Genomic DNA, 22170 nt, shown 5'->3' with positions numbered 1-22170 from the left:
ATGACTTTGCATGAACGCTTTTCTTAGAGATGTCCTTCATGCCAAGTGGTTCAATATTATCTGTAAACTGTAGGCTTGTGAGCCAAGAAACAATTTAAGGGTGTCACAAGGTTTTACTTTGTAAGATTTGTTTTTCTTGTGCTATTTGCACAAAGGACTGCTATTCAAAAATCACAGACAATAATTCCTCAGTGTCCAAAAAAGTAGTTTAATTTCTAAAATGTTGCCCACAGTAGCAAAGTAGAGAAAGATGGAGGCTAACAGTAGTAAAAGTTTTGGTTGATTGGAACATGATTCCAGTGTGGAAACTTGATTAATACAGCAAGTCAATGCAGCATGATTCATTAAATTAGAAGAGAACAGATATGAACATTTGTATACCTAAAGTGATATACATTCAATTTGCTACCAGGTTTCACTATCCAAATAGTGTAAGGCCAGGACATGAAAAAAAAAAAAAAAAAGACAGGAACAGACAAAGGCTAATAAAAGTAACCTTAACAGACTGTTAAATACATACAGAAAAACAATGGGATGAACAGTTAATCAACAATCACATGTCCTGCACTGAAAGGGTTAAACGTCTGTACCGTGTCGTTGTAGCTCAGAATAGTAGTAACACCTTTACTATTGCCACATATATATAAGTAGTTTAAGACACCAATCATTTTAGCTCAGAAGCTAGCTCAGTACATCTGTTGGCCACATACACAGTTAGTGTTCTGTAAAGACACAATATGAAATACAGTGTATATATAAAACACAACATGCTCTCATTCTTGAACAGCACCTGGTTTAAATTAATAATTGATTGTTTCTCCACCTACAACACAAAATACAAGAGGAAGTTCTACTTTCAGTAGCCAATCACATGGGCTGCATTTCACTGACCAGAGACAGTAAATGGACACCGGAGCACTAGGTAAACCAAGAACAGCTTAATCATTAGTCAGGCTAGTGTCGACAATTTTTTTTAACATGTAGAGTTTGGCCCTGCTTTAATGTAACAGATGGGAGTTATGATACCATTAGTTTTGGCAAACAAGTGGACCAGCCCCCCCTCCCCCTCCCTCCCGAACCCATCATTCCCACATTGCATCATCCCAAGAGGAGCTGGTAGTTCTACAGAGACATCAAGTAGAAGTGATGAAAGCCTTCAGTGGATAAATTCAGAAATCCTCCACATTTCTTTCTGCTGTAGACAGAAAAACAGAAATGGTTGAAAATTAAATAAAAAATGCTTTTAATTTTAATTATATTATTACTGTATAAAATCATAAGATGAGAAGGGAGATTGATTGCTTACAGTAAACATTTAAAGTGATCCTCCTTTTTTTCCTGAATTCCATGAAACCATAGCTCTATACACAGAGTATTTTTAGGTGCACTTTTGTTTGTAGTTTCGGTTAATAGAAATTTACCCACATTAGCTTGCCTATTTTTTATTCTATTTATTTATTTATTCAGAGCTCCATTTGCAATTTAATAATCTAAGGAATGGGGGGACTTGACCAAACAACTAAACAATCTTTAAGATATGATAAGACTAATTAGTACGATTAGAAGAGGAAAACACCTCTTATAAGCTCGAACCACCAAATGTGTTGAATTAGTCAATTATCAAAATAGTTGCCAATTAATTTCTGCTGATGGACTAATTGATTGATTAATTGTTTTATCTGTATTTTAACTAAGATACTCTCTTGTACTCTCCTGTACTTTATTCAGGAGAGTACAAAGTAAATCAGAGTACAACAAACCCACAGCCTTATTGAGCAACATAACTGTTTCTGAAACAATTAGTATTAAAAAAAACAAACCCTATCAACTTTAGAACAATTTTGCTTGAAATACTACTTAAATGATTTGATTACAAATAGATCAAAACAGTCAACTAATCGATTAGTGAATTAGTCATCACATCTGTGGTCATGTGAAATAATAGATCTTTCATAGGCTACAAGCTCTTGCTGGCTCTTGGGGCTCTGTAGTACCTGACTGAAATTAGCTGATTGATTTTCGGGCTAAACTAAATGTGAAGGTGTAATTAATTTCCTCCCTAGTGTAATTAGTTGTACAGCTTATCTCCCCAGCTGGTGCCTCAACGAAGGAAAAAGCAGGCCTACCTCAGAACAGGGAGCAGGACTTGGGGGGTCTGAAGGGATTATCACTGGAGGGGACCCCGACCAGGAGAGGGTCCTTGGAGGCATTTTGCAGACAGAAGTTTCTCAGCTCAGCAGCAGCCTGGGACACCTGCAGAGCCAGACATATGATCATGTCCTGTGTGTGAACGCTAGCAGCCTGTCACATGTATCACATGTATCATAGTATTTGTAGTGCCCCAGCTGGCCTGCTGTCAAACTCTTAACCTGCCCTTTCTGTCGTTCTCGTGAACAGACTCACTGGCACTTTTTTGCATAAAATTTGCAAGCAACGGCACACAACACAAATGCGTGCGTCCACTGTGTAACTTTTTGCGAGAAATATTCACCTGCCTCCTTTATTTAACGAACACTACGAAGTTTAACTTTTATAAACGTGTCACTTCTGTAGGTCCGCTGATACTTTAAAATGGTTACACGACTTCCCAAAACAGTTAGTGACAGCCGTTAAAACACGGAAGAAACTTGTTCGCTTGTAGCTGTGGTTTAGTCGACCAGAAACCAGCTTATGGTGTTATGTGTGAAAGTTTGTGGACCACTTTGTAGAAGCTTTGAGTTCACTCTGTGTCACTTCTGCCACAGTTTGTCTCCGCCATTCAACAGTAGGTTAGCTCATTCTTCCGTGTTTGTGTGTCAGTGTTGAGGGGTTCGTACCTTGATCCTCCGGATACTGGCCTCTAACCGGAGCTGCTTCACGGCCCTCTGAGCGATAATTAAGTTGTTGCTGGCATTGTTGTTGGACATGACGACGGCTGTCGACAGAGAAAAGTTATAGGTAGTTTTTTTCAGTAGACGGGCCGCTACCGAGCGGAAATTAACCCCAACTGCTCTAAGCCCGAGTGGGAAACATTGGTCACCCAGTGCCCCGCCTCCTCCGTGCCAGCGAGCCAGTCCACTGGGCCCTAAGCCTGTCAATCAAAAAGCGAACCCAAAGCCACGCCCATTACTATGAGTTTCCTAGAGAGCAGAGCAGGAAGGTATACTGTGACCTTCAACCACAGCACAGTAGTTATCCACCTGTTGCAGCATTTAAATAAAATATGTTAAATGCGAGGGTAGATTTTGTGCTAGGATTCATTACATCCTAATCCAGTGTAGTGTTAGAGGCATTCATACCACCACACTAGCAAACCAAGGAAGGCTGGGGTGAGTGAGACTACAAAATTTGATTGGGATCTGATTCCAAGTTATACCACAGTCAGGATCACTGATTATTATTATTGTGAGCAATGAATGTGTTATCTTTTTTTTAAAGGATGTACAGGATTATATCAATTGAAATCTCTCTGTTTAGAGGCTTAGCCATCTTTTCGTGTACACACACACACACACACAAACAGATATATATATATGGTTTGAAAGTAAACCAAGAAGAAGAAAAATACTGATACCATATACATATATACAATATACTTTTTATTATAACTCATATAATTGATTTTTCATTATTGTTTAATAACAATCATTACACAGGAAATAGAAATGAGGAATGAACAATGTGTGGTAAGATTTGATCATACTATGTAACAGCAGTTTTTATAATTTTATGTCTATGAATTAAAAACATGTTAATACAAAATAATATCACATTCTGAAATGTGTTTGTAATGTTGCTGTATGTATCCAGCTCACTCAGGTGATTTGTCCCCTGAAGAAGAAAGAGTAAAAACATGGTTAGCACCTCTGTGTCGAACATTGTGTTGAGACATCAGTCCTGATACCAGATTGCAATTCACACTCACAAGTGATTGGTCCAATGCTGAGGAGCTTCAGAGGAGCAGAGCTGGAAATAGAGCGATATGCCCTATTTGTGCAGGGCTATGGGTAAAGGGTATAGTTGGTATGGGTATAGTTTAAGCAGCACTGATTATTGATTAACAATACAACTGATGAAATGTCAAATGTCAATCAAATGTGTGACTTACTCGAACACAAGAGCTCCTCCGGTCACACAGGCTGAGGCTGCAGTGAAGATAAATGTCTCGATATTCACCCTGAAACAGGAAGAGCAAGGCAGAGAAACGAGCCTGGAGGGATGAGCCGCTCTCAACCACTGACACCTGTCGGCGGTCAGTGGGACACCTGGCAGAGAGGATGGAGCAGGTCATCAGGGCCGTTACAATTCACTATACATTTAACTCTTCTTCATTTCCATTACACTCCACAAAGCCTCTGCTGATGATGGGGGGGGGGGCACTTACTTGTTCTGGATGAGAAAGTATCGTGTGGGATCATCAGGGTTTGATGAGTGAGTGGCGTAGCAGTCCACCAGAACAAGTGCAAAGCTTGGATCTCTCTCCTCCACAGAGACGCCCACATAGAGGGGAGAGCCCACTGGAAGGCTGATCAAGCCTGCTGGATAAGGCTCAGTGAAGTTGGAGTTGCGGAAGAGAGACATTGAGGCTCTGGCTTTGGTACCTGAGCCAGAAAGTCTATCTGGCAGCCTGTCAAGAAAATATATGTTTTTATTATGATAAATAAGTCCTTTTCAATATAGTAAATACTGAGCGACATCATCATATTAAATAAAAAGCTACTTACGGCAGGAATGGTCTGATAGCTACATTCAGGCTGGTGTCTGTGTCGAGGGGATATGCGCAGGAGAAAGGAAGACTCACAGGACGGGCGAAGGACACATTTGTTGGGTAGATAAATAAACTGTTGGAGTAGATGGCATGTGTGCGGTTGGTCTGAAAGACAGAACATTATTAGTCAGTAGAAGGATTATATCATCTTGACATTGATAGACATGTTGGTAACCAGGATTACAGAAAAAGGGTTAAGTCTTTACCCTCAGTGTATTTCCACAGGCACCTGCCTGAGCCTCCACTTCGTACCAGACTACATCATCAAGCACTCTGACCCAGGAGCAGTTGCGGGATGCCAGGTTTCCAGAGAATGGGTTCAAGCCAGTGGATGTCATGGCAACCAAATTCAGCCCTACTTGGAGTTTATCACGGCCACAAATAAGCTGAGTAGGTTGGAGCAGGACTACAAAGATAAGAAGTCATGAAAGAAGAAAGAAGATGAGATTATACCAGATGAAACCAAGATGAGAACTTTCACAAACCTTCACTTCAGTGTGTAATTATTTAACAGTATTTTGTCAAAACACTTCAGAATATAAAAAGAAACCTATCAGTAACAAATCAGAATTTACCTTCACAGACGACACCAGCATCCTCATTGTGACCACAGTTGTGAGATCCAAATCCTTGGTGACGGCACTCGGTAAGCTTTGATTCGTTACCTCTGCACATGACATCATCCAACCAGATGGGCCCTGTGCCTGCTCCAAAACGTGCACTGTGTGGTGCTGACAGGACCCTGCCACAGCCCAGCTGTCTACACACCACCTGAGCATCAACCAGGTCCCAGTTATCATCACACACCGTCCCCCACTGTCCACGGAGGAAGATCTCCACTCTGCCTGAGCAGGAGCTGTTTCCTCCATTGACCAGGCGGACCTGTCCCTCAGCTGATGTTGTAGGACTGCTGTCAGCTATCACCTCAGTGGTGGGGATGGTCGATGGTCTTGGATCATGTGTGGTTGGTAAAAGTGTGCTGATTGGTCCTGGATGAACTGACAGAAAAGTTTATGTGAGCCTACAAGACAGCAACAACCTGCACCTCCACCAGCATTAATGAGGAAAAGACTCTTCCTTTATCATAGATATGACTGGTTATCGTCAGGCACAAAACATCATCTTTGTTCTTGACACAAACCTATATTTTACTGCAAATTTGACTTATTGGGCTACAAAACCTTATCTGTTGTATGTGGTAAATAATGAAGGTTTTTAATGAGGCAATTTTCTAGTTAAATGCAAGCAATAAGAACTGGAGTGTACTTTGAATATGTATCAACAGTTACCTTCACAAACGACACCAGCATCCTCATTGTGACCACAGTTGTGAGATCCAAATCCTTGGTGACGGCACTCGGTGAGCTTTGATTCGTTACCTCTGCACATGACATCATCCAACCAGATGGGCCCTGTGCCTGCTCCAAAACGTGCACTGTGTGGTGCTGACAGGACCCTGCCACAGCCCAGCTGTCTACACACCACCTGAGCATCAACCAGGTCCCAGTTATCATCACACACCGTCCCCCACTGTCCACGGAGGAAGATCTCCACTCTGCCTGAGCAGGAGCTGTTTCCTCCATTGACCAGGCGTACCTGTCCCTCAGCTGATGTTGTAGGACTGCTGTCAGCTATCACCTCAGTGGTGGGGATGGTCGATGGTCTTGGATCATGTGTGGTTGGTAAAAGTGTGCTGATTGGTCCTGGATGAACTGACAGAAAAGTTTATGTGAGCCTACAAGACAGCAACAACCTGCACCTCCACCAGCATTAATGAGGAAAAGACTCTTCCTTTATCATAGATATGACTGGTGGTGTGTGATAAGTATGGAAACTTACCGATGAGGCTATTTTCTAGTTAAATGTAAGTAATAAGAACTGGAGCATACTTTAAATATTTATACACATGTACCTTCACTGGCTCCAGCCGTCATGCGACCCAAAAAGGATAAGCAGTATAAGCAATGGATGGATGGTTGGATTTACCTTCACAAACAACACCCGCATCTTCAACATGACCACAGTTGTGGATCCCAAACCCTGGGTGTCTGCAGTCTGTTATTGATGGTTCATTCCCTGAACAACTGACATTGTCCAACCAGATGGGTCCGCTTCCCTGTCCAAAAGCTGCACTCTGTAGTGCTGAACGAGCCCTGCCACAGCCCAGCTGTCTGCACACCACGTTGGCATCGTTCAGGTCCCAGTTATCATCACACACCGTCCCCCACTGTCCACGGAGGAAGATCTCCACTCTGCCTGAGCAGGAGCTGTTTCCTCCATTGACCAGGCGGACCTGTCCCTCAGCTGATGTTGTAGGACTGCTGTCAGCTATCACCTCAGTGGTGGGGATGGTCGATGGTCTTGGATCATGTGTGGTTGGTAAAAGTGTGCTGATTGGTCCTGGATGAACTGACAGAAAAGTTTATGTGAGCCTACAAGACAGCAACAACCTGCACCTCCACCAGCATTAATGAGGAAAAGACTCTTCCTTTATCATAGATATGACTGGTTATCGTCAGGCACAAAACATCATCTTTGTTCTTGACACAAACCTATATTTTACTGCAAATTTGACTTATTGGGCTACAAAACCTTATCTGTTGTATGTGGTAAATAATGAAGGTTTTTAATGAGGCAATTTTCTAGTTAAATGCAAGCAATAAGAACTGGAGTGTACTTTGAATATGTATCAACAGTTACCTTCACAAACGACACCAGCATCCTCATTGTGACCACAGTTGTGAGATCCAAATCCTTGGTGACGGCACTCGGTAAGCTTTGATTCGTTACCTCTGCACATGACATCATCCAACCAGATGGGCCCTGTGCCTGCTCCAAAACGTGCACTGTGTGGTGCTGACAGGACCCTGCCACAGCCCAGCTGTCTACACACCACCTGAGCATCAACCAGGTCCCAGTTATCATCACACACCGTCCCCCACTGTCCACGGAGGAAGATCTCCACTCTGCCTGAGCAGGAGCTGTTTCCTCCATTGACCAGACGGACCTGTCCCTCAGCTAGTGCACTGTTGCCCACTGTTGTTATGGAATTGATGTTGACCTGAGTGGCAGATGACATCTGTGATCTTGGATCAGGTGTGGTTGAAGAAACTGCAGTGTGTGTTCTTTTCACCTCTGTTTAAAATAATAATTAAAAAAAAAAAAAAAACTTCTGTAGTGAGTGAAGAAGACAATAGTATCACTAGTCTACAACATTTATATGGATGGATTAGATGAGAAAATTTCTATTTGTTGTTACAGTGTAAAGATGTGTTAAATACCTGCACAGTATGCAAGTTGGCATGTGGATGGCTTCACGAGTTTGTAGACATAGTAGTTTCCATAGCAGAGCTTGACATGGATAGTGTGTGAGCTAAAATAGCAGCAGCTACCAGCCCAGGCATTACACACAATACGATTTACAATCACACCAGATTGTGTGGGATGAGGTTCTGTTATCCACAGAGGAGCATGGGTTCCACACCTGTATCTATCTATACACCTCTCTGGAATGTGAGCACTGGTTTGTCCCAGAAAAAGACGATACCAGCCTTGCCAGCTAATATCTCGGTCACAGCGTGTGATCTGATTCACTGTGTTATTTGTTGAACGCCAGTCATCATCCAGTACAGTGTAGTACTCACAGGGGTCAGCACACCGGGCAGTTGCATTATTGCTGATGCAGTCCATGCCCAAAGGGCAAACAGTATTTCCACAGTTGAACTGGACAGACTGGGAGGAGGGGCCGGATCTGGTGCTGGAGGAAAGCTTCAGGCAGTTGAAGGAGCCTGGTGTGTTCTGACAGACCTGAGGCGGCACGCAGGGCGAGTCTGGGAGGGAGCACTCGTCAGTGTCTACACAGCCCCTGTCTGGTGACCAGTGATAACCTTGGCTACAGCAAGAAGAGTCACTGCAGAGTTTTGTATTGTAGCAGGTGAGACCATCACCCAAAAAGCCATCTTTACAGACACATGAAAAAGCCTGGTTGGCAAAGGCGTCTCCTCTTTCTCGTGACTCCAAGCAGACAGCTTCATCATGACATGAATCACAGCTGGAGACAAGTGTCCCTGTCAAAAGTACAAGGATAGTTTGATGTATGCTGTTGCAAAATTTTAGTAGCTTATCCAAACAAAACAGTGAAAATCAAGCTATGCAACTGACATAAATGAGCTTAAGTTTTCTAATTAGGAACAATTTGTGTTTATGTATTCTATAAATACAATTACACTGAAAACAAATCTTTCCAAACCTCACTATAGCATGATATCTGTTGAATCACATATGAGGTACAAGTGTGTCACTGGCAATTTTGTTACATCAGTATTAGTGAAGGAATTAGTAAAAAGACATTTGTAAGGACATAATTAAAAATGAATGTGAGGTTTTAAGTGATCTTAAAATGCTGCACCTGTCTCATGGTAAATGATTATTACAAAGGCATGTTGAGTGACAAAGCTTTGTTCAGACCCACAGATTAAATTATAGTCTAATCTCCAAAATATGATCAAATAAATAATCAAATTATATGCAAGAGATCTAAAATGTTTTATTTGATGCGCAAGCATAAAAAAGTCTTCTAAGCATTGGATATTTAAGTCTGGAATAAACAGTTAAGAATATGTGTGAAATAAAATGTTATCTTAATTTAAGCCTGCTTGAAGAGAAATATAATTGAATCACTGAGAAAATGTAAATATGGTCATACTTTTGCCCTTATGATTTGTGTGTAAATAAATTCACAAGACCATTTCATTGGTCGTTTAATCAGAGCCTATCCATCAAAGACAATCAAAAATAACAAAAACAGGAAGTACAATAAATATTTGTCATAGTGTTTAACCCAAGATGACACAGTGTCAGATGGTTTACCTGAAGTGTCTCCTGTAAAAATCTGCAAAAGTAGGAGCAATAATAAAGCCCCAGGCATCTCCATTATGGATCAACTCCACAACACAAACTTGCTGCAAAGTAAATGAGCATGAGAATTTATATCGCTGTTCCTGTTTGTAAAGGGACAATGAGAGCATTCAAGTGAAACACATAAATGGGTCATTGGGAACGTTGATTCATGTGACACCAAAAGAGTTACTTATTAATAAAAATAAGACAAAAGGATCAAAGTCAAACAGAACTGCACAAACAAAGCCCTGAGTCAATATATGTTATGTTTTTCTCAGGTCAGTGTTGGAGATTTCTTGGTCAGTTTACACATACCAGCGCTAATGTCCATTCGTTCCCACCTTTTGTCAACAGCTGGGACTGAAATGACAGAGAGTGTATTAAGGGCATTTAACTGCATTTTATGGTTTTCATTTGTAGCTTTACTTAGTTTTACTGATCAAACTTCATTTATTTGCATTTCTGGAAATTATGTGAACAAAAAAACGATCGAAAATAACAATGCACGTAAGTGGATTACCTTTCCCAACTTTCCTACTTGATTGTGTTTTTATCATATTGACACATCACTTCTTATCATTTACTGGAATTACTGAGCTCCTTCTTGTATTTCTTGTCTATATTATTAGATTCACTTCCTCTGTTATGTTCATTAATCCAAGTTAAAAGGTTGACTCAGTGCTCCACTACAAGAGGAATGTGCTAATGAGAGTTTTATAACATTGTATGTCAGTAAGTACCTGTGTGCAAAGCAATTCAAACACCTCCTTTATGGCTGGACATTCAAAGAGAAATCCTTACTCAAATACAACACTGCTATCAGAGTGTATTTGAGTAAGGATTTCTTTTTGAATGTCCAGCACACTGGCTCAAACACTGATAAGATACAAAATACCAAAAGCAAAGAACACAGAACATTACAACACATAACACTGGGCTTGGGTGAGTGTTAAGATCTGTGTCATAAATATATAAAAATATTGCGACTTTCCTTATTGATGATATATGGTAGAGAAAGGCACTGCTGTAAGTCTTCAGTGACATGCTCTGGTGTCAGATGTGACTGTCCTTCACCTTACCTGACCAGTCCACTGACTCCTGCTCGGTGGTTTTGTTCTGATGTTCACATAGAGGCGATGTTGTCTGTTTCTCTGGTGTTCACAGACTCTTGACCAGTGTCCTTACTGTGTGGAGACAGTCAAAGAAGTTAAAAGTGTTTGTCCTGATTAGAGCTAAGGACTGAAATTCTAACACTGTCAGTTTAAGTGTCAATCACATAGGACAGCAGTAGAGGAAATGGAGCAGCAAACCTTCTCCGTTTCCATCAGAGTTAGATTTGTATCCTACCACAAAATCCTACTCCAAATCTAAAATCCTAATCCTGATACACATCCTGATACAGACGGTTTTGTATCCTAATACAAAACTAACTCTATATCCTAAAACTCAATTAGTAACCATAATTTCCAGGCCTCTGGTCCCTTTGAGGGATCTGTCAGTCATGTTGGATGTCCTCTCTCACCACCCATTCAAGTCCATGGAAACAGTGGAGAGCAGTGTCTCTCTGTTATTACCACACTGCTTGTAAATTTAACCACAGCCTTGTGTGTTGCCAGTGACATGCAGCTCTAGCCTTGCTCTTTCAGCGCAACATCTTGTATCACACAGCCACCCAGTGCCTATTTAACCCCTCACAGGATTCCTGTTTTAAAGTGGGTTTGCTGGAAATATTAAAAAGTCAATTAGAGATATTATGAGTCATTATGAACCTAACATTGTCTTAATTAGCTAGCTAGCTAAAGCTGATAAAATCTGCTTGTGACAGTTGTCATTTCACCCTGCTGCTGCCAGTGTTACCTAGTTCTCTCAGATTCTGTTCAGTGGTTATTAATAATCCTCTATGCTTAGTCAGGTATTCACATAATGATCTATTTCACTCTGTTTATTCCATGATTCATCTGGTGATGTTTTACAGCAGGCTGTTAAAATAAAGGAGAAATACAGGAGAAAATCAGCAGAAAAGTATCATTGTTTTCATTTTTATAATCATAAAAATTGTGTTGTATTCTGTCTTCTTCTATAAGTCTTTGATTGTTGATTATTAATACCAACTTTACAAAGTTAAAAACAGTGAAAACAGTCAGTGTTAAAGCAACATTGATTATGGATTAGCAATAGTACTACATGTGTGACTGACAGTGGGGGCTCCTCCGGTCACACAGGCTGAGGCTGCAGTGAAGATAAATGTCTCTGTATTCACCCTGAAACTGGAAGAGCAGGGCAGAGAAACGAGCCTGCAGGGATGACCTCCTGTCGGCGGTCAGTGGGACACCTGGCAGAGAGGATGGAGCAGGTCATCAGGGTCATTACACGTCACTATACATTTAACTCTTCTTCATTTCCATTACACTCCACAAAGCCTCTGCTGATGATGGGGGGGGGGGGCACTTACTTGGGATCATCAGGGTTTGATGAGTGAGTGGCGTAGCAGTCCACCAGAACAAGTGCAAAGCTTGGATCTCTCTCCTCCACAGAGACGCTGTGGAGATGGACACTAGGGAACAAAGCCGAGCTGATCTGATAATCACAATCACCAAAGCATCAGAGTGTGGTAGTATTTTGGGTTCACTGTAGATTGATTTGAACAAATTATCACATAATAATTTCAATGTTTTAACTTGACGTTTTGAAAAAGTGAGAGCCCTAATGTGTGGCACTGTAAAGTCTTGTCTTTGTCCTTTTCCTCTTTTATGTCTGTGGTTGAATTTATCTGTTGGACTTATCTATGTATATAGAGGAGTTACAGCATGTCTTTTTCTCTGCTTACATTGTTGCTTTAGGGTTGTGTCATTATTGCCACCAGGGGGCACTACGATTAAGTAAGTAACTTCCATCCTGGGTGAGGGTCACAAACACATCACATACACACACTGTATAGTCTCAATTACTGACGAGTTCAAGACAATACAACGTTGACAGGTGATAGTATAAATTCGTTGGTTATGTCCTGTGTTTCCACAGCTGCCAGTCTGGGCCTCCACTTCATACCACACTATGTCAGTGTGCACTCTGACCCAGGACCAGATATGAGCTGACAGGTGACCAGATAATGGGTCCAAACCATAGGATGTCACAGTAGCCAAATCCAGCCATCCAAATACATACATATATATATATGTATGTATATATATATATATATATTGGCCAGCATTGGCCATCCTCTTGTGATCCACTTCATCGGCATCTATGTTTTATTATTTAAAGGAAATAACTGATAGTTGGACTGAAATGAAGTCAATCACTCTGACATGTGAGATAAAAGACAAAAGTAAAAGCAAAAGTTAAAAACACAAAGCAACATACTGTGACACTGGGCTGGGTGGGTGTTTTGTCATAAATAGATTTGCTTTTACATGACTCGCCTCAGTAATTAAATATTTTTAATTTAAAATTTTAATCCATTGTAGCTATAGAGCAATTTCAGACACTGAAGATCGTAACCACCTTCTGTGTTCACTAATGGCCTCTGGCTGATTTTTTTTTTTTTTTTTTTTTTTTTGGCATTTGGCATTAGAAACATTCATCATGAAACCTGTTTGTGAGATAAATCATCTATTCCAGAGGTTTCCTAGATTTTCCTGAGTTTTTTCAGTTGTTCTGTTGAGACAACTTCCCCTTAGGAGCATGAATTCGCGTAAACTATATTCATCGTTTATTACATTTTATCCTCAGTTCAAGTGTACAGTTGTGTGACCTCGCTATAAACTTTTCTGCATACAAAGACACACAAACACACATGCACACAGATGAAAATGTAAACTTTTTATTCACTAAGAATCCTTGTATAAATGTGGTGATTTGAGTGTGATAGGTGAATTCATCAATTAATGGGTAAAATGGTGAATTGTTACTCTTTAAATTCAGATTTGGTCTCACCTGCTCACCTGTCACAAGGAATGCTCTGTTAGTAAATCATATATATAACAAATATTATTTCTCTCATTACCTTCTCGTTCATACAAAACACAAAAAAGTCCATCAAAAGTATTTACTTAGATGTCTGGTCCCATGTTTTGTGCAATACTAATTTAGTGTTTTAATCTGGGAGATACCACAGTAATTTCCAGAGTCAGGTTTGGCAAATACAAAGTTCAATGCAACAATTTCCTGTAACAGGAAAAAGGGGGATATCACTTGGCCACTGGCAGTCGCTGTGCACTTGACTGCCAAAAATGGAGGTAGTTTAACACCAACAGTTGAACAGCCCAATAATCCCAGATCAGAAACTTCACCTATCAGTGTTGTTGCTACATTGCTTCTGTCCTTCATCAGACATTTTCTCACCAGAGTGTGATTGGAAAGTTTCTGTGTCAGTCATTGAGGAGGTTCTCTGACTCCATCTGCAGGGCTGCCTCCACACTGTCAGTGTGCCTGAGGCCCTGCAGGTCAGCTGCTAGCAGAACCTCCAGAACAGAGGGCTAAGTGTTTGAGAAAAAGAGAGAGAGAAAAAAATCAGATTCACTTTGTTGGGTTGTTATAAGACCTGAACTCTGGCCCAAAATAAAAGATAGTCATACCTGCAATCTGGAAAAGACCAGTTGCACGTCTCGAAGCTTGAACTGCCTCAGCAGGTCCCTGAGCTCGCTGATCACTGTGTAATCTATGACGCTGACATGATGGCAGTCCAGGACCACTGACCTCGGAAGAGACACTGGGGGAGGCAATGACAAGAGACAGTAATAAGTAAATAACAGGAAAAACTGAACGAGGAAACAAGATGTAAATGTCCTCTAGACATAGAATGATTAGCAAACAAATTCTCACCTTGCAGAGCCTGGGTGTGTATGATATGGCTGAGATGCTCTGTGGCAGGAAAACTGAGTCCACTGCTCAACTCCATCACCAGTACACCGTGATCAGACACCTGCACATTGTTAACCACACAGATTTAAATGCTGAAGAGCAAGGACACTGGAGTTAGACATTGTCCCTCTTGAGTTAATGCGGAGAGCTGCTGGTCTATAGAGACTGTTGTTAATGGAGAAATTGGAGGGGGAGAGTAACATATGATATCATGGTATAATTTTATATTGCAATATCAATCATTATTGTGGAAACTGAGAAACTGTTTCATTTTTGACTAATCCAGTGAATGCAATCCCTGTAAAACCATACCTCATGAACTAAAACAAAAGTTCTGTAAATCTAATATTGTATTTAAACATTCCTGCTTGGTGATTTGCAAAGTAACTCACATTACCATAGATATTAAAAAGGGATGCTTATCTTGGCATAAACCGTTATAGGAAAAGCTCCTGTGTTTGAGCAAAGGCTATCATCTCATGGCAAATATCATTACATTTCCCAACCCTTCCATCAACCAATACAGTGGGCGCACCGCCTTTTTTTCCACAGCGCTCTAGCCTCGAAAAAGCAAGTTTGAACCTTGTAAGCTCAGGTTTTGTTACAAGATGCAGTCTGTGAGACATGCTCTGATAATCACAGGTCTCTGGCCTCTGTGTAAAAAAAAAAAAAAAGACAAGAAGCTGCTGTATCTTGAATTAAACTCTATGTTTTGCTTGGAGACATGCTTGTTTGGAGTTCTGGTTGGGTAAAGGCTGATCCAATGATGTGCTGTTTCTGAGAGATTTAATATGTCTCACAGTTTAAGTGTCATGGACTTGCTCACACACTGTCCTGTACAGAATATTTCAGTACCTTTATCTGGGGTCTGGCCATGTTGTACAGCAGCATGGCTCCTGATACAGCTACACCTGCTATGATGCCGTACTGCACCTGCCAGAAACTCATCAGAAACGTCACAACAAAAGGCAGCAGGTCCAGCTCTGTGAAAGACACACAAGCACAAGACTTCAGTTAAACAGACAGATAACATATGAGAAACACTGAAGTAAAAAAGTGAGCTAACACCTACTGCGTATCCTCCACATATTAGCTACGACATGGTAATCCACCATGGGAGCTACCGCACAGATGATAACAGCAGCCAGACAAGCTTTGGGGATGTAATAGAAGACCGGCATGAGGAACTCCAGAGAAAGCAACACTATCACACCTGCAGAGGAGAGAAGGTGAAGTTTAGAAGAATTTCTCATTTCCAAAGCAACAGATGTAACAGATGTAGACCACAATTTAAAACTGAAAAATAAATAAATGGACATTGTCTTTGTGATTTCATTGGCAAAAAAGGTTGGTGTTGGTATTTCTTTAGTTTGTTCGATGAAGAGTATGTTGGCGGTGAGGTGGGCTGACAGTAAAAAAAAAGACAAATTAATATACATCTTTTATGTGTGTGTGCTCTATTTATAATTTAAAAAGTAATACATAAATTGTTTACGCTCACATGGCTGTCTCTGTTTAAGACTAATATTGTCTTTGTTGTTTTTATAATCTGCTAAAGCCAGTGTATGATATTTTCTTTAACACGTCTACCTCTGATCTCCATGACCACACTTGGACATCTCAACAGAGGAAACAGAGAAGGAAACAGGAAGCAGAGAAACAAGGGAGAAGTGGAGATAAAATATCACAGAGCACCACATGAGTGTAAGAGAGTGTGGACAGATGAAAGGAAAGCCGAAAGAGTCAGGACTCACTAGTGACGATCCCTCCAGCTGGACTGCAGACCCCAGTCTGGGAGTTCACAGCTGTCCTGGATGTGAGGAGAAAACATGACACATGTAAATATCTGAGCTCTCTCTCTCTCTCTCTCTCTCTCTCTCTCTCTCGCACACACACACACACACACACACACACAAACCTCCCAAAGCTGCCAGTGACAGGGTAGGCTGACACAAAGGATCCCATGATGTTAGTCACACCAATTGCCAGCAGCTCCTGGTTGGCATCGATCCTGTAGTCGTTCTGACTGGCTGAGGATTAACAGGAAGTCTCAAATCAGCCAACAGTCTGTGGAAACACTCACTCTTTAGCTGCCTAGGTTCTAGTTTTGGTATAATGTGTAGAACCATCATCATCATCACCATCTCACTCAAAAAATGTCAACCACGTCATTAGGATTCATCCTCAATTTCATGGCAGCTCACTCAATAACTGTTAAGATATTTCAGTCTGGACTTAAGTGGTGGACTTACTGACAGACTGACACTGGTATCATTAGAGTCACAGCAACAACATGGCTAAAAACACTTACCAAAAGCTTTCGCAATAGCAATGCTCTCCAACAGGCCCATGATGGGAATCACAGCAAGCCCTCCTCCAAAGTCCTGTATAAAAAAAACACAGACAAGACTGGCTGGTCAGCTGTGTTTCTTGAGATCTGGAGACAGGAAGTGAAAGTTGCTACTCAATCATTTCGCTGAAAAATTAACTGACTTCTTCTTATTACTGTTCCTTCCCTTTCCTCCTTACCTCTACAATCTCTCCAAAGGAGACGACGGTGCCGTTGGCCATGGTGTCTGACGTGGGTGGGGGCCTGAACGGTGGGAGCCCCTGGGAAGTTTTCCCAGTGATTGTGAACACATGATGACCGTAGGCATCCCAGGAAAATGCTACGAGGGAGGCAGCCACGACCACCAGAGCGTTACGCACTGAGACCGAGACAGAGGAGAAAAAGTTTCAGAGAACAAGTGGGCCAGGTGTTGTGTTTTGTAAAAGTGAAGCGCTGTCATTACTGTAGATGCTTGTAGAGAAGACACCCACACAGACACACACTCATAACCACACAGGTACTGACTGGTAGCGACAGCCCACACTAGTTTCCTGGCGAGTCTGGAGCAGGGGGGCACATCTTCAGAGCCCAGACCCATCTTCATAAACATCAACATGACCAGCACGGCAAGACAAAGCAGACCCAGGACCACATCGCCTATCCTGGCCTCTGGGATCTTGTAGAAGGTGTAGTAAACCTCCAGGAAGAACTGGTGGGGAACATCTTTCAGTCCCAGAATATTCTACAGACAGAAACAACATGGGCACTGAGAACAGTTGTAGATCTGGTTAAATTATGAACACAGTGGGTGGACAAAAGGAGTTCTCTCTTTGGTCCTTAGATATAAACAATAATTATAAAATGAGTTAGCAAACCCGACTTAATGAAAATCCTTTTTTTTTAATGATATTCTATTTGTCTCCAGGTTTGGGACAGTAAGACTGTAGCAGCAAAACTTCTGAGTGTATTTAATCTCATTTTAAATAGAAGGAATGACACAAATCTACCGGTAATTGGTTCCTTGTTAAAGCTAAGTTTAACATCAACATGCACTCTCATCATCTTATGAACTGACCTGGTTCTTCTGTAAACTGTGTAAAGCCCGACTGATGCTGAATAATAATGCAAATGACATCAATATCTGCCAGTTTAAAAAAACTTCAAAATATCTCAGCTGTTTTTTACAACACATAGATAAACACATTTTAAGGGATGCAACTAACTATTAGTCTAGTCTATGTAATGTCAGAAAATAGCTGAATATTGTATTTTCCTAGAATTATCAAATTGCTATTTTCATCCAGTGTGCAGTCCATATATTAAAGATACTCAGCATTACATTAACATTTTGGCATTTTTACTTAAAAAATTATGAATAACAGTTTTTATATTATTATCATTGTGACATGATTACAATTACAACAATACATTTTCTGTTGACTGGTTAATCTACTATATGTTGCAGCTCTATTCTTTTAAAGAATAGTGACTAAGGAACTGTCACTGAGGGGAACATTTTCTAGCCGAAAAATAAAGTTATGTCTTTGGCATTGTTGTGATACATTTTCTTTTCATTTATACATTTACAAGCTAATATCAGTCCATAATGTTGGCCTGCCCAAGGCTCTGCTAAAATGTTAAAATCAAGACTCAAGACTCCTCATTTGTTTTCTGTATCAAGTGTAATGCGATAACTTCAGATGTGAAACTGGAGTTACTGCTGGAGTATTATGATAAGGTAATGAATATAGGAACTGGCACCTGGTGGGTTTGTGGATGATAGTGTGTGTGTGTGTGTGTGTGTGTGTGTGTGTGTGTTTAACTCTCACCTTGACCTGGCCAAAACCAATGGTTACTGCAGCAGCACAAGTGAAGCCTTTTATTACAGGGAAGGAGATGAAGTCCAAGAGGAAGCCTGCAGAACACAAGCAAGGCAATGAATAACTTATAGAACCATGACACTGCAACAGTTTGAGATCTACAGATTTCACAGAAATTGTGTGTGGTTAAGCACAGGAAGTTGTAGATGTGGTGGTAGGAAGAGGTTGTCCTGCACTTGCAAGCTAATATCCTGTTTGTATTTGCAGTTGTGTCCCTAAACATTTGTCAGTTTGTAAATGATATTTTTGTCACTACATTTTTTAAAATGTAGTAATGCTGTCACATTGGTTTTCAATATAGAGCTCAGGTCAAAACAATGTGTCACATCGTGAAGAAAGTCCCATTTTTATTTTGCCAAAAATTCATCCATTTGAATCACGAGTTTTGACTAAATTAGGAAAACCATCAAAACTGGTATCACAAGTTTCCCACATGACCTCTGCTGCCCTCCCCCTCACCTAATCTCAGTAATGCCATTACAGCCTGGATGAGTCCACAGAGGAGGGTGAGAAGCACAGCTCGGTGCGGCTGCCCACCAACCACAGAGAAACACAGGAGGGACATGATGGCCGTGGGACCCAGCGTCACGTCCTTAGAGGTCCCCAGGAGTGTGTAGATGAACCCCCCCATGAAGGCAGAGTAGAGTCCGTACTGTGGAGAGAAATGCTTTTAGATTAAAGTGTGAACAGAGATGCAACTAATGATTAACTGATTGATGTTTAAAGCCCGCCTCCACTTTTTTTTTTCTTTTTGTTACTTCACTTGGATGTTTGAGCTTCACTGTGCAGACTGATGTATGTGCAGATTTTGTTTTCACGTTCAGCTGCTGAAGGAGGAAAGTTTCTCTGTGTTCAGTTTAAACCTCAAATTAATACATATAAGTCCGAGCTGAATTTATGACATCATCATCAACTAGTTTGAAAGTCAGTTTCAACAACTTGGTGAATAAATCCAAAGGTGAAGCTTCACACACAAGACGAGCTGCGATTCACCTGCACAGGAAGGCCAGCTACTTCAGCGTAGGCCAGCGCCTGAGGTACAGTCGTCAGCCCGACGGTGATGCCTGCGAGCAGATCCATCTGAAGCCACTTCAGCTTGTATCTGGGCAGCCAGGAGAGGATGGGCAGCCAGGCCTTCAGGGTGCTGTAGGAGCAGCAGCCTGAGGCCGACATTTGTCTCAGCAGCGGCCGGTCCATTGTAAAGGTGGGGAAGCTCAGAGGCGGTGAGGGAGAATCTGAAGAGTCAGCACAATGTGAGTGCACAAAGAAATTACATTTTACATATAGAAATGTATGCATGAGCAGGCTGATTACAGATTAAAAAACACTTACACAAAGTGATTATATTTTCTCCTCTGATTTAAATGTCAACTCATTGCAAACGCATGTGTCAGTTTGTATGTGTGTTTTTCTGGATAAATACTCAGCACATCAAAAGGAGTGGATGCCATATCTTCAGATGCATGCTGTGATCTGTGAGAGTGTGATGGAAAAAAAAAAAAAAAAAAAAAGTCAACTACCTGCATGCTGCAATATAGATAATAAACTCTTGATACACATCTGTTCACAGGTTTGTCTAGTTTTTAATGAGATAACTCTAACCTGAAGACAGGTACTTCATATGTTTCTCTGTCACCCTTGACCTTAGTGAGCTGTGAGGGCTTTATAATCATATGATGATCAGATGACAGGTCAGTGCTTTGCATACCTGTCTCTGACCACTGAGCGTTTTACGACAGTTAGAACTCCACAGTCACCTACAGGCCATAAAACTCCCTGACAATGACAAAATTCCCTCAAACATTCCTCTCAGTTATGTGACCTGCCACCAGCCTCAACTGGCAGTGTGACATTTTAGTTATCTAACACTGGCTTCTGAGACTGATCTATTCTTCTAAAACTGGATCAAGTAATCAGATGTTACATTGACAAAGTGGAAGGAATAATAAAAACACAACCACACACACACACACACACACTAAACTGTGTGACTGGAACAGAACAGAACAGAATAGAATAGAATAGAATAGAATACACAGAATGAAATCAATTAAGATAGTACACAATAGAGGAAATTGAAAAACAAAAAATCAACAAATTAACAATGCAACACAACAGAAAAACAATAGAGCAGGACAAAAAAGAACAACACAAAAAGAACAGAGTAGAGAAACACACAACACAACAGAATGGAATGGAACACAGAACATACAGGAATAGAATAGAATAGCATAGAATAGAAAAACAACACAATTAGAATAGAACAGAACAGAATAAACAGAACAATAGAACAGAGTGGGATAAAAATAATACAATAGAAGAGAATAGAAAAATAGCACAACAGTATCAACAGAAATCAACACAGTAGAACAGAGTCTCACCCTGTCAGTGTTGTAAAATCACATCTGGATAAATAAAGTTTCTTGCCGCTCCTCGGCCCAGCAGTGATTTTTCGGGTTCCTTTCTGTTAAAGTGCTCCTCTGCCCTTCACTGAAACCACTTCCCAAAATCTACAGGCATTCCGCCGATGAGCCGCGAGACAGGGGTTCCGGTTCTCTCTCGTCACGTGACCTCCGTCATGTGACCACAGTTTGTTTGAGGAAGACATGAGCAGAGTTTACTTCTGTCGTTTGTTGCTAGTAATGTCGCCAGTGGCCGCTCCATACCTTCATTTTGACGACTGGCTTTGTTGTGTGTTTTGAATGCGGCTGTTTGTGACTCACATTAAATCTTTCCAAGCAAAACCACATGATACGTTTCGTCCCGAGACTTAAAGAGCAGCCGAGATTTTGGGCAACAGTGAAAAGAGGTAACCATCATCATCATCATGCTGCTGGGGTTGTTCTGTCTCATTTTGGCATCCTGTTGCACCGGGGAGTCAAAGAGAAGAAATGTCCTTCTAATAATTGGTGAGTGGACGTTTACATTTGTGTCCAGTGGTAAAAACGTGGCGGTTAAAAAGACTTTAAATGCCTCACGACAGGAGGGTTTATAATGCTGAAACTTTCAACACAAACTGGACATTATGACATTAATGAAAGAGGATTTGTACTGTTGTATTAGGCTACATTAGTTTTATCTAAGTATACCTAATAAACTGACCTTGGAGCAGTTGTATCAGTACAATCAGAGATTTAGAGTGGATAGATAGGAAAGTATAAACATGATCCCTGACACTGTAGCATCACCCAGTCCTATTATCCAATACAAATACCAGCTGTTTGTGATGTAAAGAGTTTTCTTCATTCTGTATTTGTAGAATATTATTACAAAAACAACTTTAAAGACTGACAAAGAAGAGTACGGGCTGTGCCCGTGGCTTTGCAATAAAATGTCACAGTCACAGGCAGCGTAGTGTAACACCTGAGTGCTCCAGGATGGGGTTGACTTCAGTCCCGTTGTTTTTCCTCCACCAGCTGATGATGCAGGTTTTGAGACGGAGGTGTACAACA

The 22170-nt window shown here is 41.0% G+C and overlaps 3 protein-coding genes across 7 annotated transcripts; all 3 read right to left on the bottom strand.

Annotated features, from left to right (window-relative positions):
* Positions 1-188: 188 nt before the first annotated feature.
* LOC108885880 (guanine nucleotide-binding protein G(I)/G(S)/G(O) subunit gamma-10) lies at positions 189-3035 on the bottom strand. Of its 2 annotated transcripts, none has more exons than XM_051067066.1 (3): positions 2817-3035; positions 2127-2253; positions 189-1192 (listed from the first exon to the last, which is right to left on the bottom strand). In XM_051067066.1, exons 1-2 carry the CDS (start codon positions 2904-2906, stop codon positions 2128-2130), a joined length of 216 nt encoding a protein of 71 aa, XP_050923023.1. In that variant the 5' UTR covers positions 2907-3035; the 3' UTR covers positions 189-1192; position 2127. The 2 variants fall into 2 exon arrangements, with proteins under 2 accessions (XP_050923023.1, XP_018535885.1); XM_018680369.2 differs by having other exon boundaries at positions 189-1195; positions 2817-3029.
* A 573-nt stretch (positions 3036-3608) lies between these two features.
* LOC108885879 (uromodulin) lies at positions 3609-9778 on the bottom strand. 3 transcript variants are annotated; one of them, XM_018680367.2, is made up of 12 exons: positions 9617-9778; positions 8029-8814; positions 7448-7882; positions 6734-7156; positions 6037-6459; positions 5323-5745; positions 4954-5153; positions 4704-4852; positions 4364-4606; positions 4088-4244; positions 3905-3980; positions 3610-3810 (listed from the first exon to the last, which is right to left on the bottom strand). In XM_018680367.2, exons 1-12 carry the CDS (start codon positions 9678-9680, stop codon positions 3791-3793), a joined length of 3399 nt encoding a protein of 1132 aa, XP_018535883.1. In that variant the 5' UTR covers positions 9681-9778; the 3' UTR covers positions 3610-3790. The 3 variants fall into 3 exon arrangements, with proteins under 3 accessions (XP_050923022.1, XP_018535883.1, XP_050923021.1); XM_051067065.1 differs by lacking the exon at positions 6734-7156 and having other exon boundaries at positions 3609-3810; XM_051067064.1 differs by lacking the exon at positions 6037-6459.
* A 3675-nt stretch (positions 9779-13453) lies between these two features.
* On the bottom strand, positions 13454-21247 carry LOC108885878 (sodium-independent sulfate anion transporter). 2 transcript variants are annotated; one of them, XM_018680365.2, is made up of 15 exons: positions 21100-21241; positions 20051-20191; positions 19712-19953; positions 19178-19370; positions 18668-18753; positions 17364-17580; positions 17039-17217; positions 16821-16893; positions 16428-16539; positions 16264-16319; positions 15582-15722; positions 15365-15492; positions 14471-14570; positions 14224-14357; positions 13454-14124 (listed from the first exon to the last, which is right to left on the bottom strand). In XM_018680365.2, the coding sequence occupies exons 3-15, from the start codon at positions 19913-19915 to the stop codon at positions 14017-14019; spliced, it is 1731 nt and encodes a 576-aa protein (XP_018535881.1). In that variant the 5' UTR covers positions 19916-19953; positions 20051-20191; positions 21100-21241; the 3' UTR covers positions 13454-14016. The 2 variants fall into 2 exon arrangements, with proteins under 2 accessions (XP_018535881.1, XP_018535880.1); XM_018680364.2 differs by lacking the exon at positions 20051-20191 and having other exon boundaries at positions 21100-21247.
* Between the last annotated feature and the right edge of the window lie 923 nt (positions 21248-22170).

Source organism: Lates calcarifer, unplaced genomic scaffold (assembly GCF_001640805.2).
Source record: "Lates calcarifer isolate ASB-BC8 unplaced genomic scaffold, TLL_Latcal_v3 _unitig_104_quiver_2537, whole genome shotgun sequence".
Taxonomy (NCBI): domain Eukaryota; kingdom Metazoa; phylum Chordata; class Actinopteri; family Centropomidae; genus Lates; species Lates calcarifer.
The sequence above is the reverse complement of the archived record's forward strand: the minus strand, read 5'-3'. Positions and strand labels throughout refer to the sequence as shown.

What these genes read in the sequence shown, in the direction of transcription:
- LOC108885880 (XM_051067066.1), bottom strand. Translation starts at nt 2,906, where the DNA reads ATGTCCAACAACAATGCCAGCAACAACTTAATTATCGCTCAGAGGGCC. An exon ending in CCAGTATCCGGAGGATCAAG is followed by an intron (nt 2,254 to 2,816) that starts GTACGAACCCCT and finishes CTGGCTCTGCAG; the next exon opens with GTGTCCCAGGCTGCTGCTGA.
- LOC108885879 (XM_018680367.2), bottom strand. Translation starts at nt 9,680, where the DNA reads ATGGAGATGCCTGGGGCTTTATTATTGCTCCTACTTTTGCAGATTTTT. An exon ending in TTTTACAGGAGACACTTCAG is followed by an intron (nt 8,815 to 9,616) that starts GTAAACCATCTG and finishes TACTTTTGACAG; the next exon opens with GGACACTTGTCTCCAGCTGT. An exon ending in TACTTTCTCATCCAGAACAA is followed by an intron (nt 4,245 to 4,363) that starts GTAAGTGCCCCC and finishes CCTCTCTGCCAG; the next exon opens with GTGTCCCACTGACCGCCGAC.
- LOC108885878 (XM_018680364.2), bottom strand. Translation starts at nt 19,915, where the DNA reads ATGGACCGGCCGCTGCTGAGACAAATGTCGGCCTCAGGCTGCTGCTCC. An exon ending in GTCACTGGCAGCTTTGGGAG is followed by an intron (nt 16,320 to 16,427) that starts GTTTGTGTGTGT and finishes CCTCACATCCAG; the next exon opens with GACAGCTGTGAACTCCCAGA. An exon ending in ACACACCCAGGCTCTGCAAG is followed by an intron (nt 14,358 to 14,470) that starts GTGAGAATTTGT and finishes TGCCTCCCCCAG; the next exon opens with TGTCTCTTCCGAGGTCAGTG.